At 37.1% G+C, this 14955-nt stretch overlaps 1 protein-coding gene across 4 annotated transcripts in view; it reads left to right on the forward strand.

The window, feature by feature from the left end:
• utrn (utrophin) overlaps positions 1-14955 on the forward strand; it is a 261039-nt gene that overhangs the window by 78838 nt on the left and 167246 nt on the right. For all 4 annotated transcript variants that reach the window (XM_077204617.1, XM_077204619.1, XM_077204618.1 and 1 more), the window contains exons 40-43: positions 4449-4697; positions 4923-5095; positions 13108-13258; positions 14497-14672. In XM_077204617.1, coding sequence (XP_077060732.1) covers positions 4449-4697; positions 4923-5095; positions 13108-13258; positions 14497-14672 — 749 coding nt within the window. The remainder of the gene's footprint in view (positions 1-4448; positions 4698-4922; positions 5096-13107; positions 13259-14496; positions 14673-14955) is intronic.

Here is a 14955-nt window from a genome sequence, read left to right on the forward strand (position 1 = left end):
AGCGTTCCGCACATTCAGCTGACATAAATCACACTTTAAATAAACGAAAAAACCTATCCAGTGATTAAATGTTTTCTGTGTTGACACAAATCTTGAGGGATGTCCTAGCTGCCGGGATAATCACACAACGCGTACACATCCCATAATCACGTCCAATTCGCGAACTAATGACTCACTCCTTTGAACCGATTCATTTTAATGAAGGGTTAAAAACAACTGATATTTCCAGTCCTTCAGTTACTGATCAGTCAGAGTAAATGGAGTAAAAAAATAGGCAGAGTAAAACTAAATATTTTTTTGAAATAATTATAATATATTATTATTGCATACTTTTTTTAAATATACAATTAATACATTTCATTTGTACAGAACTATTTTTATAGGCACCACCACAAAAATATTATTTTAATGTGTGTAAATTGTGTAATATGTGTGTGTAAATAAAAGTAAGAATGGAAAATAATAGACCAGAAATATAATGCCAAAAATGTTTAAATATAGCCTATATAAATTAATGTATATGTGACACAAAAAGGCTGTTTATTATTTTGGCTGGTAAAAAATATGCTTGGCTGGTGGATTTTTTCATCTACCAGTCCCAGTGGCAGGTGAGCCAAAAAGTTAATTTCGGACCCTGGTTACAGCTATATTTATGGATGTTACAACCGTGTTTGCAGCTTTTACAACAGTGCAATGTTACAACAGTGTTTACAGCTGTTATGACTTTGTTACAGCTATATTTATGGATGTTACAACAGTGTTTACAGCTGTTCCGGCTTTGTTACAGTTATATTTATGGATGTTACAACCGTGTTTGCAGCTGTTACTTCTTTGTTACAGTTATATTTATGGATATTAAAAGAATGTTTGCAGCTGTTACGGCTTTGTTACAGCTATATTTATGGATGTTACAACTAGGGCTGCAACAACTAATCGATAAAATCGATTATAATCGATTATGAAAATCGTTGTCAACGAATGTCATTATCGATTAGTTGGTCTGCTTACGTCACGGGGAGCGTTTACTGGTACGCACACACACGCAAGGTCTCTCTCCCTCAGGCGCTCTGCCGAGCGCGCGCGCTACACGGTTTGGAGCAGTCTCTTCTGTCTCGCATGCGCGCTCTTGCTTGCGCGCTCTAGATTTCGGGAGTTTGAACTAATTCGCGGGCATCAGGGAGCCGCAATCAATATGCGGGAGACTCCCGGGACTTCCGGGATCTTGGGATGTCTGTATTTTGTCTCGAGCATCAGGTTGCGCAATCAGTGCGCTCGCAACGTAAGTGATGGATTAAAATAGCGCTACCGCAGAAATAGGTTAAATTAAAACGGTCTTTACAAAGCGAAGCACTAAATATAAAGGCAGTTAATAACAGCAGCAGTAAAATATTGTTTTTTAGTCACTGTACTCAGTGGTTTTCAGCGAATGCTTGTGCACTAATGCATAATTTCTCCTGTCCTTTACTCAAGCCTGTTAGCTTGCTGGGTAACGTTACCTCCATTCCGTTCTCTTTTTATAGCATTTGTCTACTAAGTTTTAATTGTTTTTCAAACGCGATCTACTGCGGCTCTACATTCACACAATTGTTTTCAGTCTTTCTATATTTATTTAATCAATTTATCCTTATATTATTCTTTTATATATTATATATAATATATATTATATTCTTTATCCTTATATTCCTTATATATAATTATTTTTAAATAAAAATTAAATGAATTATATATTTTAGATGTTTTTAGTTTGTTTTTAGTTCAGATATTCACATCTGAACAACATGTCTGTGTAAATTTGTTTTAACAAAAATTGTGTTAAAACATAATATGTTGGATATCATTTTTTTAACAATAATCATGTTTGTCAACTTGCCATCAGCAATTATTATTAAAAACAATGCAAATATTGATATTAGTAAAACTCAATGTGTGGCTTTGGCACTTTTTAAAGTACACTTTTACACATAAATACCCTGATTTACGGTTTTATTTAGTTATAATAAAAAAAAAATCTAATTTAATTTCTATCCGATTAATCGATTAATCGAAAAAATAATCGTCCGATTAATCGATTATCAAAATAATCGTTAGTTGCAGCCCTAGTTACAACCGTGTTTGCAGCTTTTACAACAGTGCAATGTTACAACAGTGTTTACAGCTGTTATGACTTTGTTACAGCTATATTTATGGATGTTACAACCGTGTTTGCAGCTTTTACAACAGTGCAATGTTACAACAGTGTTTACAGCTGTTATGACTTTGTTACAGCTATATTTATGGATGTTAAAACAGTGTTTACAGCTGTTCCGGCTTTGTTACAGCTATATTTATGGATGTTACAACAGTGTTTACAGCTGTTCCGGCTTTGTTACAGCTATATTTATGGATGTTACAACAGTGTTTACAGCTGTTCCGGCTTTGTTACAGCTATATTAATGGATGTTACAACAGTGTTTACAGCTGTTCCGGCTTTGTTACAGCTATATTTATGGATGTTACAACAGTGTTTACAGCTGTTCCGGCTTTGTTACAGCTATATTTATGGATGTTACAACAGTGTTTACAGCTGTTTCTGCTTTGTTACAGCTATATTTATGGATGTTACAACAGTGTTTACAGCTGTTCCGGCTTTGTTACAGCTATATTTATGGATGTTACAACCGTGTTTGCAGCTGTTACGACTTTGTTACAGCTATATTCATGGATGTTACAACAGTGTTTACAGCTGTTTCAGTTTTGTTACAGCTATATTTATGGATATTACAACAATGTTTACAGCTGTTTCTGCTTTGTTACAGCTATATTTATGGATGTTACAACAGTGTTTACAGCTGTTATGACTTTGTTACAGCTATATTTATGGATGTTACAACAGTGTTTACAGCTGTTTCAGCTTTGTTACAGCTATATTTATGGATATTACAACAATGTTTACAGCTGTTTCTGCTTTGTTACAGCTATATTTATGGATGTTTCAATAGTGTTTACAGCTGTTATGACTTTGTTACAGCTATATTTATGGATGTTACAACAGTGTTTACAGCTGTTCCGGCTTTGTTACAGCTATATTTATGGATATTACAACAATGTTTGCAGCTGATACGGATTTGTTACAGCTATATTTATGGATGTTACAACAGTGTTTACACCTGTTATGACTTTGTTACAGCTATATTGATGGATGTTACAACAGTGTTTGCAGCTGTTACGGCTTTGTTACAGCTATATTTATGGATGTTACAACAGTGTTTACAGCTGTTCCGGCTTTGTTACAGCTATATTTATGGATATTACAACAATGTTTACAGCTGTTCCGGCTTTGTTACAGCTATATTTTTGGATATTACAACAATGTTTACAGCTGTTCCGGCTTTGTTACAGCTATATTTATGGATGTTACAACAGTGTTTACAGCTGTTCCGGCTTTGTTACAGCTATATTTATGGATGTTACAACCGCGTTTGCATCTGTTACGGCTTTGTTACAGCTATATTTATGGATGGTACAACCGTGTTTGCAGCTGTTACGGCTTTGTTACAGCTATTTTTATGGATGTTACAACCGTGTTTGCAGCTGTTACGGCTTTTTTACAGCTATATTTATGGATGTTACAACAGTGTTTACAGCTGATATGGCTTTGTTACAGCTATATTGATGGATGTTACAACAGTGTTTACAGCTGTTACGGCTTTGTTACAGCTATTTTTATGGATGTTAAAACAGTGTTTACAGCTGTTATGACTTTGTTACAGCTATATTGATGGATGTTACAACAGTTTTTACAGCAGTTATGGCTTTGTTATAGCTGTGTTTATGGCTGTTACAGCATAATGATAATGGCTATGTTTACAGTTGTATTATGGCTATTTTTATAACTATATGTTTACAACAATTACAGCTTTGTAACAGCTCTCTTTTTGCCTGTGCAACAGGAAGGATTCTGGCTATGTTTACAGCTGTGCTAAAACAATGTTTTGACTGTGTTAGCTGTGCTACAACAGTGTTTACAACTGTTACAGTTTTATTACAACAGTATTTTGGCTGTTATGGCTATTTTAACTGCTATGTTTGTTTTAGTGTTAAGCTATTCTTTGGTTATTTTAAGGCTGCAACAACATAGTTTACATTTGTTTATTGCTTTGTTACAGCTGTGTTACAGTATGTTTAAAGCCGTGTTATGCTATTATATGGCTATGTCAAGGCTGTTATGCTATGTTACAAAAATGTTTAAGACTATGCTTCATCTGTTTACGACTGCAACTTTCAACACCATATTTTCAGCTGGATTACAGCAACATTACAGCATTGAAAGCTGATTTGCTGACATTTCCACATCAAATCTTATAAACAAAATGCTTTTACATTGTTAGCATAGGCTGAATGTGTGTAAGCACCAAATGCATCACGCTAGATTCTTATATTCACCATATTCTCTCTCTGTTTCTCTGCAGGAGCTTCATATCATCAGAACTCAGCCAGTTGTTGAAGTTGTGTTGGAGTCATCGTCTTCTCCTCCGCAGAGATCAGAGTCATCCCTCTCTCCTCAGGACGAGGGGAACGCATCCGTCTCCCCGTCCGACTATCTGCTGGACATTAATAAGGTTCTGCTGGCTATGGCCGACATTGAGCTGCTCCTGAACTCCTCAGAGCTCAGCGGAGGACTGTTTGAGGACTTTCCCAGCCAGGAGGACACGCTCAGGGTTAGACAGTGTCCATCACGTCCAAATATCAATATACTAGTACAAGTGTTGGGGAAACTACTTCAAAACTCTAGCTTGTCAAGCTACAACCTAATTGTAAAGTTATCAAGCTGCACCGTTGACCATAATAACTTCCTGTTCATGAGAAGTCTGATATAGAGACAACCCTGAGTGGAGCAATGGGTGTTTTCAGTTGTATTGACTTCTCTGTGTCTCTGTTTGTAGAGTATAAAGGAGAGTTTGGAGCAGTTGGGTGAGCAGGTTGAAGTGATTAATGAGCGCCAGCCCGATGTGATTCTGGAAGCTTCCAGACAGGAAATGGCACCGATATCTGATGCCCTGACACAACTGAACTCAGAGTGGGACAGAGTCAACCGCATGTACAGCCAGAGGAAAGGGTGAGTCCCAAATGACTCTGCATTCTCCCATAATTCCCTGCATTTCTGCATCTCCCCGTTGTGGCCCTAGTAGGGATGGGTGATATGGCCTAAAATCCATATTGTGATATACATTGCAGCCTCTTGCGATAACGCTATATATCTCGATATATAGATTATAATAGAACCATTTCAGAACAGGTTAGAACAGCCAAACTGCTTAATGTATTTTTTTAAAGAGAAAGAAACAAACATATGTAGTTTTGAGAACATTTATTTAGCAAAACTTGAATTATACAACATAATGTTATAGATAAATAAAATTCAAGTACACTAGCTGTAGAGACTTTAGCAAAGAAAAGGCACTACACTTAGTTAGTTGAAGTCCTTGGTTCTTAAATGCCACCCAAGATGCAGAGAACAGGAAAAACCGGTGTCTTTTTATTTAAGGAACAGACACTGTACTGAAAAAACTTTCAGTATAAGGCAAAGAAAATTATTTTGTGTAATGCACAGATACTTTAAATAAAAGCATCTTTCAAACAAAGTTTCTTACCTGCAGCCTAATGTAACACATTTGGTTTAAAACATTTTGGTCTCTTAATGAAATGAGAACCGGTGTCTTGTTAATAAAGGAACGGATACTGTGAATTAGGGAATGCTGGTATTATTCAGACATGTTTTGTTTTGAAGTAGTAGAACAGATTAGTCATGTGACACAAGTCCAAAAAATGGATGTGTCACCGGTCTTTTTCACCAGCTCCTCCGTTTCGCTACAGCCGTATTTCCTCAAGATGACGAATACGATGATGCGTTGCAGCCGTTTGCGGCTCTTGGCTCGAAATTTCGCGGCTAGATTACGTCATCAACATGCATTATCGCGATTAAAATCTCTATCGTAAGCCAGTTTTGTATCGTTTATATTGCTTTCTATCGCCCATTACAAGCCCATAGTCACAAAGTGAACCTTAAAAAAAAAACAGGTTTTGTATTTATTTTGCATTGGATGTTGATAATTATTAAATGAACCAATGATGGATATAGTTTTGAACACTGTAACGTCTTTAGTTGTGAGGAAGGTGATTATTCATTCTTAATTATACATCTTTTGAATTTAGTGAGTGTGTGAGTGTGAGTGTGTGTGTGTGTTGTTTGCAGTGGTATTGATAGAGTTTGGATTCCAGCTTATATTTCCTCATTTTCTCATTTTTGGAGATAGATTTCCTAATGTTATTTTGACCATTGGTAACATGCTAATGGAGGAGTCCAGGAGAGGAAGTAACCATGCATTCAGAATTGGGGGCGGCAAATGTAATAATTTAAAAACCCATAACAGTCCACGACCTAATCTGACTTTAGTTGGGAGAGGGATATACCCCCTCAATATCTGTGGAAGCGTGGGCTCCGAGTCTAGAAGAATCCGGAGAGAAATGTGTCTAGTCCCTGGATATTATAAATGTATGAGGATGAGAGAGAAACCGATACCAGCCTCTCACTTCTGAACCCTTCATTAATACTGACGCAGCGTGCGTCTGAAACATCAAACTCTAATAGACGTCTTAAAGCAAAGTTTAAATGATGAATAATTCCACCAAACCTAATTATTACAGATTATTAACAAATATTTTTAGTAATTTTATTTTAGTAAATGGCTTTACATTGTAGAACAAGCCAATAAATACACATCATAGTGCCAAGAATATGCCATATCTCATGAAAAAATGTTTTTTTATGACATCTTTATCGTCTTGACAGTTAAGCACATCCTCTTCAATTCTCAATTCTACAAAAAAAGCGTTGTTGTTGTTAACTAAACCATTTTAGTTTAAATAAAGCGAAAGTAAATTATAAATATAAAAAAAATATTTATGTGTTGCCTTGGGAACTAACCGAGTTAAGTTGAAGCACAGAAATTACTGATTGGAAATTAAATTAAAACTACAAGTGAAAGAAAAGGAAAATTAAATAATGTAATATATTTAAAAGAAATGACAAAAGCACATTACACATTGTTTGTGAAAACTGAAAATATAAGACTACAAGCAAATTCAAAATATTAGAAACTATGATAGTATATAATTAAGGCGAGGCACGGCAGGCAAAAACATCGTTTTTTTTTTCACTGGTCAAATTTGAGATTTTGGGCTATTTGTCTTTAATAACATGTCTTCTTTCAGACTTGTGCTGAAAAAAAGTCCAAAATACACATTTAGGTCTTTATTTTACTACACTTTGTCTGTTTGCGTGTGTAGATTTCTCATAAATTCAACAAAAGTTGGCGTTCTGAATCATCCTGCTGCTCCGCGATCACTGTGTGCACCCTGTCATCACACACACCGTTAGAAAGCTCTCTCTCTCCTTTGCAACGCTTTCGGATCCAAATATGGTCATTTCCTGTTTATCAGCAACCAATTGTGAAAGTAAAACGGGGCGATTTAACTTGAAATGCGCATCTCATTGGCTGATGCCAATTATTGACAACGTGATTTGTTCAGAATCGTCACGTGACGCGCTCTGACATTAAATACATGCATTACATATATACAATACTTTACACACTATTTATACAAAACAATTATATTACACAACACATTTCAGTTTTTGTATATTATAATTACTATTTAATACTAAACAAATCTGTAATTGTGGGATCCTAAAGTTGTTGTGAGTCCCTCAGGCAGATCATATTCACATGTGTGATGGACTGTTGATGTGTGGTTTTGATGAGTTGAAGTGTTGTTTTGGATGTTATGATCAGTGATGGATGAAGCAATTATGAGTTTGGGACGTTAAACAGTGTGATACATTGATTTTACTTGGACCTAAAGCATATTTTGTCTGTAATTCATGGCTTTCAATAGAAATTAGTGGAATTTTGCCATACAAATCTTTAAAGGCCGTTTTCTCAAAATGAGTTTTTTCTCACACTCCTAGTGACGATTTTCCACTTCTGTAGCACCTACATACACCAAACTTTACAGTCCTATTCCTAACTATATTGTTAAGGTTTGTTCAGAGGGATTTGTTGATATATCATTTTTGGCCTGATTTATATGACATTTTATGCCTAAAAATAGGGCCGAAATCAATTTTTTAAGACTATTGGCAGTGTTTTCTGATTTACAGGGTAACAAAAGGAGAGATTCATAATCCCCTCTGAAAATGTCTTTTTATTGAATATATCAACAAAATGCAACAATAATTTTGAACCTTGTTTTTTTTCATCTTCAAAAAACGTCACTTCAAAATATAGGCAAATTAGCGCATATTTAATTAGATATAGCCTGATTAGCATATTTAATCAAAAAATTACAAAAAACTTGCAATACATTTTTTCTCCTATTCATGCGAGTGACCAACTGGTAAAGTTTCATGGTGATATCTGTAAGTTAAAAATTTTACCCTATTCACCTGTAGTGTCTCGCCTTAACACAAAAACAACAACAATGCTAGAAAAAAAATATATTTTTAATTCACTGAACAGGATGATGGCTCTATAGAATCTAGTGAGAATAATTTATAGAATTATAATTGCAAAAAAGTCTAAAGTAATTTTTAATGTTAAAGGTAATTACTGGACAATATATGATTGTCATGAATGCAAAACTAGGCATAAAATAAGCTTGATTTTTTTTTCATACAAAATATAACTCATTATATATTTCCTAAGATTTTTGGGTTGAAATATGACCCAGACATGTTTCCTTGAGATTCACTTGAAAACTCAAAGTTAATAATGTAAGAGGCAGGTTCTTCTGAAAGGTGAGCAGGATTTCGTCTCTGTCAGAAGTTTTCCACACGTTAGACAGAAATGTGACCCAGTTACTCGCCCAGTATCATCGAGCTCCCGCTGACAGACTTCCCTGCTTTAAAGACCACAGTCAGCCTCCACGCTGATAAAAACCTGCTCCAGTTACTCCGTTAGAAGTGTTTGTGATGAAGATGGCTGCTAGTTCAGCTATTTAACTAAGAAAACAGCAGATTCCACTATTTTAGTAGTTTAAGCAGGTCAGTTTCTTTATTTAACCCTTAAAGACCCAGACCCGCGGCTTAACAGGACTATTATTCTTAAATGTGTAATAACTTTTGAACCACTAATCCACTCTGTATGCTTTCAAAAGAGGATATTCAGAAGCTCTGTAGTGAAAGTGATTATGTCATCATGTTTTGATCAGCAGTGATTCGTCAAAAAACCCATGTGGTTTGTTGTTGAGTCAAACAGTAACGATAGTTTATGCTTAGTCCCAACCCCGTGCCCAGATTGGTTGAAACTGTCATCCACTCAACCAATAAACATAGTTTATTGGTCTTCTGAACCAGAAATTAGCATGTTTCTTTGGAAATTTGAACAAACACAAAGTGAAAATAGTCTTTGCGTGCATGAAAAAACACAAAATAACAGATTTTCTTTCTGACAAAGCATAACATCACAAACCAAACAACAAGTATACAATAGTGGCACACATCAGATGAGGCATTGACATTTTATATAACGAGTCGCTGCACGATGTCTCGGTGGAATCGATTCTGTCAGAGCCAAGAAAGTCATTGCGTCAGTGTTATTATATAATGCTTTTAATTACTTTAGTTCCTGAACTTTTTTAAGACGCATCTACATTGTCAGTAAATAAAAAAAAACACCAGTTTTTCACTAAAAGCTCCTGTAATAATGTTGTAATAACTTGCTTGGGGATTGTTACATGTAGACAAAATGTCATCTGGAAGTCTAAAACCTCCTAGTATAACTCTCTAAAGGAAATTAACTCTCAAAACAAAATTTCCTGGTGTTTTCTTTCTTCTTAATTCTGGTAAATTCATCCATTCTCAGTAACATAAATGTACAACTTTTAAATGAGCTTGATGGAAATGCCAAGTTGTCCAAAGTGATATATTGCACCTGATGACTTTTCGAAAAGCAAAGAAAAGTACAGGCGAGTCTGGCGCCCCAAAAATGTTTTCTAGGTCTTTAAGGGTTAATCAGCCAAAACCGCTCGCCAGAATCACCAACACAACACACACTGCAGTGTGATTTCACTATTATTTATATACTATTATGGTATTAATTAACAAGAAGAATTAGCTCATACTTGCATGCTTTTTTGCGCATAGTGACACGGATTAAAGTTCTCCGTCGCTACGACGGATTTCCGTTAATTGCAGTGAGTCTATGACGGATGTCCGTCAATTGCAGGGTTCCCGTCTGTCCATGCCCTAAATCACTTTTCATAATTTTAAGGCCGTAAATAGGCTTTCGTTTCTTAAATAGTGTGATAAATGTCTTAATTTTAGTTTGAATAGGTCTTAAATTAAGGAAAGACGAGGTGTTAACCCTGCTGAGGGGGATGTGATAAAGCCTGGATTGGAGCGAAAGCAATTTCCTCTCTCCACTCTAAGCATTCTGTAATCACTTCGCTTAAGGTCCACTTCGGGTTTTCAATTCCCGCTCACGGAAAAACTGCTCCGTATTCACTCATTTAATTTTAGTTTTTGAGAAGTGCATGTCAGGCTACAGCTGGTTTGCTGCTGTCCGAATTCGAGCGTGTTTTTTCGAGCGCGAATTCGGGCGCCCCCCGCAGCGTTGGTCTTGTTTCACACTCAACTTCATTCTATCGAACCCTGGTGCGTTTGCGTGCATATTACGTCATCGCAAACGTGCACGGCGCATGATAGAAAACAGAACGCGGGAACTTCGGACTTGCGTCCTTGGTAGTTCAGACTTGCCAAGTTCAACTCAGGAGAACGAACTTCCGAGGACGAGAGGATGCGAGTCCGGTTATTCTGCAAATGGAACAGCGCAGCAGCGTTCTTGATCGCGTCACTCAGCGCGCTCTGGCTACTCCGGTTATGTCTTTGTATATTTTAGGCAACAATAAAACGAAATATGGTATAAAATACAACTCTGCCTCTTTTCATCAACAATAAAACGAAATATATATAAAACGCCTCTTTTCATTTATAAATGAACATATTATCATAAACATATTGGCCAAACAAATGTGGTTCACGCAACGCACATTGATTATCTTCACTGCATATATTTATAACAAAACGAAATATAAAACACAACCCTGCTGCTATTTTGTTTTCATTTTAAAAATATGAAACAATATTGATCATTAAAACTGACATTTAACAAACAGAGGCAGGGTTGTATCGTTTTATTTTATTATAAATGTACACATACAGTGAAGAGAATGCATAGTAAAATATATATAAATAATATTTTATATATTTTAGAATATAACATTACACAACCCTGTCTCTTTTTGTTAAATGTCAGTTTTAATGATCAATAATATCCAGTATAAAAGTATAAGTAGCCTAATAGGTAGGCTAAAAGAAGCTATACAATGAGAAATAAAACAAACAATTCAGTCAAACATTAACTTTGTAGCCTATTAGAGAGCTGACTAAAGTTAAATAGCCTAAATAAAACTTCACTTTGCCCTCAGCCAAAACCATTTGCCATGGAACAAACTATATTTTAATGTAGTTTAGCATGTTTGGTCTTATAAGATAAATAAAAACATGCACTGAAAAGTTATGTAGATGGTTGATTATTTGTCAAGCTAAGTAATTCTTTTTCATAGATTAAAATAGCTTTTAAAATACGCAAACTGGCAATATTAAAGCTGTTTAAAACATCTCCCCTTAAAACGCTATTGGTCTCGACTATTTAAATAAAGTTAAAGGAATGTGTCTTGGCCTAAAAAAAGTTCAGTCAGAAGAATTTTTTTCACTTTACTCCCTGTAGTGATCTGTCGGATATTAAGATGTCAATAACTCTTTCCCCACCAGCGTTTTTTTTTTTTTTTTTTTAAGTTGCCAGCCACCGCTAGCGTTTTTGATCATTTGCACAAAAATTTCATGGTCCCTAGAATATTTTGTTGTATGAATATCTAAACATGCAATATATAAAAAGCAAGAACAAACCCTGAAACAAACAAAAAAAATGTTTTATTCTAGCTTCATGTATTCTATTTTTATCAACATTTTGAGCAAAAGCAGTACTCTTTCAGAAGATGAGCCATAGCGCCCCCACTGGTAGAACTAGAGATGCACCGATTACAATTTTCTAGGCCGATTCCGAATTCCGATTTTTCATCGAGTTTGACCTGCCGATTTTAGCCGATTCCAATTTCATTTTTTCTAACCACTTTACAGCACACACATATATTTATTTTCTCTCTTTTCTTTAGTTGAACATTTTACATTTTGCATAGAACATTTTTTGAACGGTAATCGCTATAAAATAGAACTATATAAATGACTCCTGGTGTGGGAAATTCACACACATCTACATCCACACACACAAGTGCAGTGTTACGGAAGAACCGTTTCCTTCTTTTCACATCCAATATCCAACTAAAAAAATTCATTTTCCTTTCTGACATAGCCAACTCCAGTTCTTGTTAAAACACACCAGACATGCAAATTCTGTGCATTTTGGGCACTTTTATTTTGTCCATCAAAAGTGTGCTTCACTTTAATTGAGCGTGAGCAGCGCAGCAAAAATAGACTGCACTGAAACTTGCGCTATAAAATATGCGCTGCTCACGCTTGCGGTGTGAAACGGATGTAATTGACGAGGTTTCCTACATGTGCGTACCTTGTGCACGTGTGATACTGATGTTGTGTGATGTTAATCATGCGGCGCCAGAGTGCATTTGGTCGCCGATCACGTGACAATCGGCCACGGAAACTCGGAAGAGTCCGCGTTTGGCGAGGAAAGAGTTAAGATGCGATCATGCGTCGGCTCGGCCAGCCGTGTGTGTGTTGGTACTCTCGGAGAAATGAGTTTCCGATGCTGATATTAAGCTTTGAGGCTGCTGTCTGTCTGATAGATTTACAATACATCTCTCGCTTGAGAATGAGTGAAGCGAGTCGAAATGAACACACACTGCCGTTCTGTTTAATTGAAGAAATGAAATTCAGTTATGTGAGGATATCATCATGTTTCATCTTGTGCTGACCTGTGTGTGTGTGTGTGTGTGTGTGTGTGTGTGTGTGTGTGTGTGTGTGTGTGTGTGCAGGTGTTTTGACAGGGCTGTGGAGGAGTGGAAGCAGTTCCACTGTGACATGAAGGATCTCTCGCAGTGGCTGAGCGACACCGAACAGATCCTGGCGGACCAGACCGGACCGGACGGGGAACTGGACCTGGATCGCGCTCGGGGACAGCAACAGGTCAGAGGTCAAAGGTCACACACCCGTTCTGTAATGACACCGTGGTTAAAGATTTGCTTACCAGCAGGTTGTAGGTTCAAATCCCTATAAAACATTTCAGCTCCCAGACACTTTTATCTACAGTGCTTTTATATCACCAGTTTTTCTCTTAGTTTTGGTTGCCTCTCCTGTAGCTCAACATGAGTTCGGTTCCCATCAAATCTACAGCTGGTACAAAAGCATCGGCCACTTGCATTAATGTCAATGTAGAAGTCATCAGAATATCAAACTCTGAACAGAAGGAGAAAAATAGATATCACACAACATAATTATAGAGGGGAGTAATCTTTAATCATGAATGTTAATTAAGATCAGTCGTCATTCTGTGAGTCACTAATTGATAATTGAGTGATAATTATATGATAATTTAAGCAATAAGCACTTCTAACTCACAAGTACAATTAAAAAGAAAAATTGTTTCTAGCATATGAGCAAAATAAGAGGCAACAACCGCCCATGTTTGTTCCACTGATGTGTGTATTGAGTGTTTTGAAGAGTCACACTTGCCTCTTCCTCTTCAGTTAACATGCAGAAAACTCCAGCCGGGACATTGATCATCACACTCACGCGTGCTGAAGTGTGTGTGTGTGTGTGTGTGTGTGTGTGTGTGTGTGTGTGTGTCGGTATCTGTGTTTGTGTGTCTGTGTGTGTGTGTGTGTGTGTGTGTGTGTCGGTATCTGTGTTTGTGTGTCTGTGTGTGTGCGTGTTTGTGTGTGTGTCTGTGTGTGTGCGTCGGTATCTGTGTTTGTGTGTCTGTGTGTGTCTCACTGTGTGTGTCGGTATCTGTGTTTGTGTGTCTGTGTGTGTGTGTGTCGGTATCTGTGTTTGTGTGTGTGTTTGTGTGTCTGTGTGTGTGTGTGTGTGTGTGTGTGTGTGTGTCGGTATCTGTGTTTGTGTGTCTGTGTGTGTGCGCGTTTGTGTGTGTGTCTGTGTGTGTGTGTGTGTGCGTCGGTATCTGTGTTTGTGTGTCTGTGTGTGTCTCACTGTGTGTGTGTGTGTGTGTGTAGAAAGTGCTGTAAGAGAGCGAGTTGAATGTGAAATTGTCCTCCAATACAAATTAAGGTCAGGCACATTTCTTGCCCTCAATTGCATATGAAGAGAATTGCCAACGTCATGTTTATCAGTTAAACACTCACAGGCCAACTGTCCATTAACCCCAGTGTCTTTGTGTGCGTGTGCGCATGTGTGTGTGTGTGTAGGATCTGGAGGAGGGCTTGGCCTCTCATCAGTCTGTGATGGTGGTGTTGAGCGGGTCTGGAGAGCACATCATCGGTCAGGTGTCGTCCCCTGACGCCGCTCTGCTACAGGACAAGCTGGACGCTCTGATACACCGCTGGACACGCGTCCAGAGACAAGTGTGCGACCGCCAGCGCAGGTTACCATCACCACAGCACACACACACCAGCCAAAATCACAAATCAATATGTACATGTACAGTGGACATGAAGTCTTCACACTCCTGTTTTTTTTGTGATGTAATGAAGGTGCTTCAACTAAGTGTAAGTTCAGGGGGTGAACACTTATGCAGAAGTTTTCCATTTACTTTTTCTCTGAAATGTCACTTTGGCTGTCAGTGGCATTGAATTGGTTGTAATTTGTACATGAAAGGTGCAAAATTTCTGATCACAACATCACAATAATCAGCTTTTATAACAAGG

The sequence above is a fragment of the Siphateles boraxobius genome, unplaced genomic scaffold (assembly GCF_051911475.1).
Source record: "Siphateles boraxobius isolate OS27281-9 unplaced genomic scaffold, OSU_SipBor_1 50, whole genome shotgun sequence".
Taxonomy (NCBI): domain Eukaryota; kingdom Metazoa; phylum Chordata; class Actinopteri; order Cypriniformes; family Leuciscidae; genus Siphateles; species Siphateles boraxobius.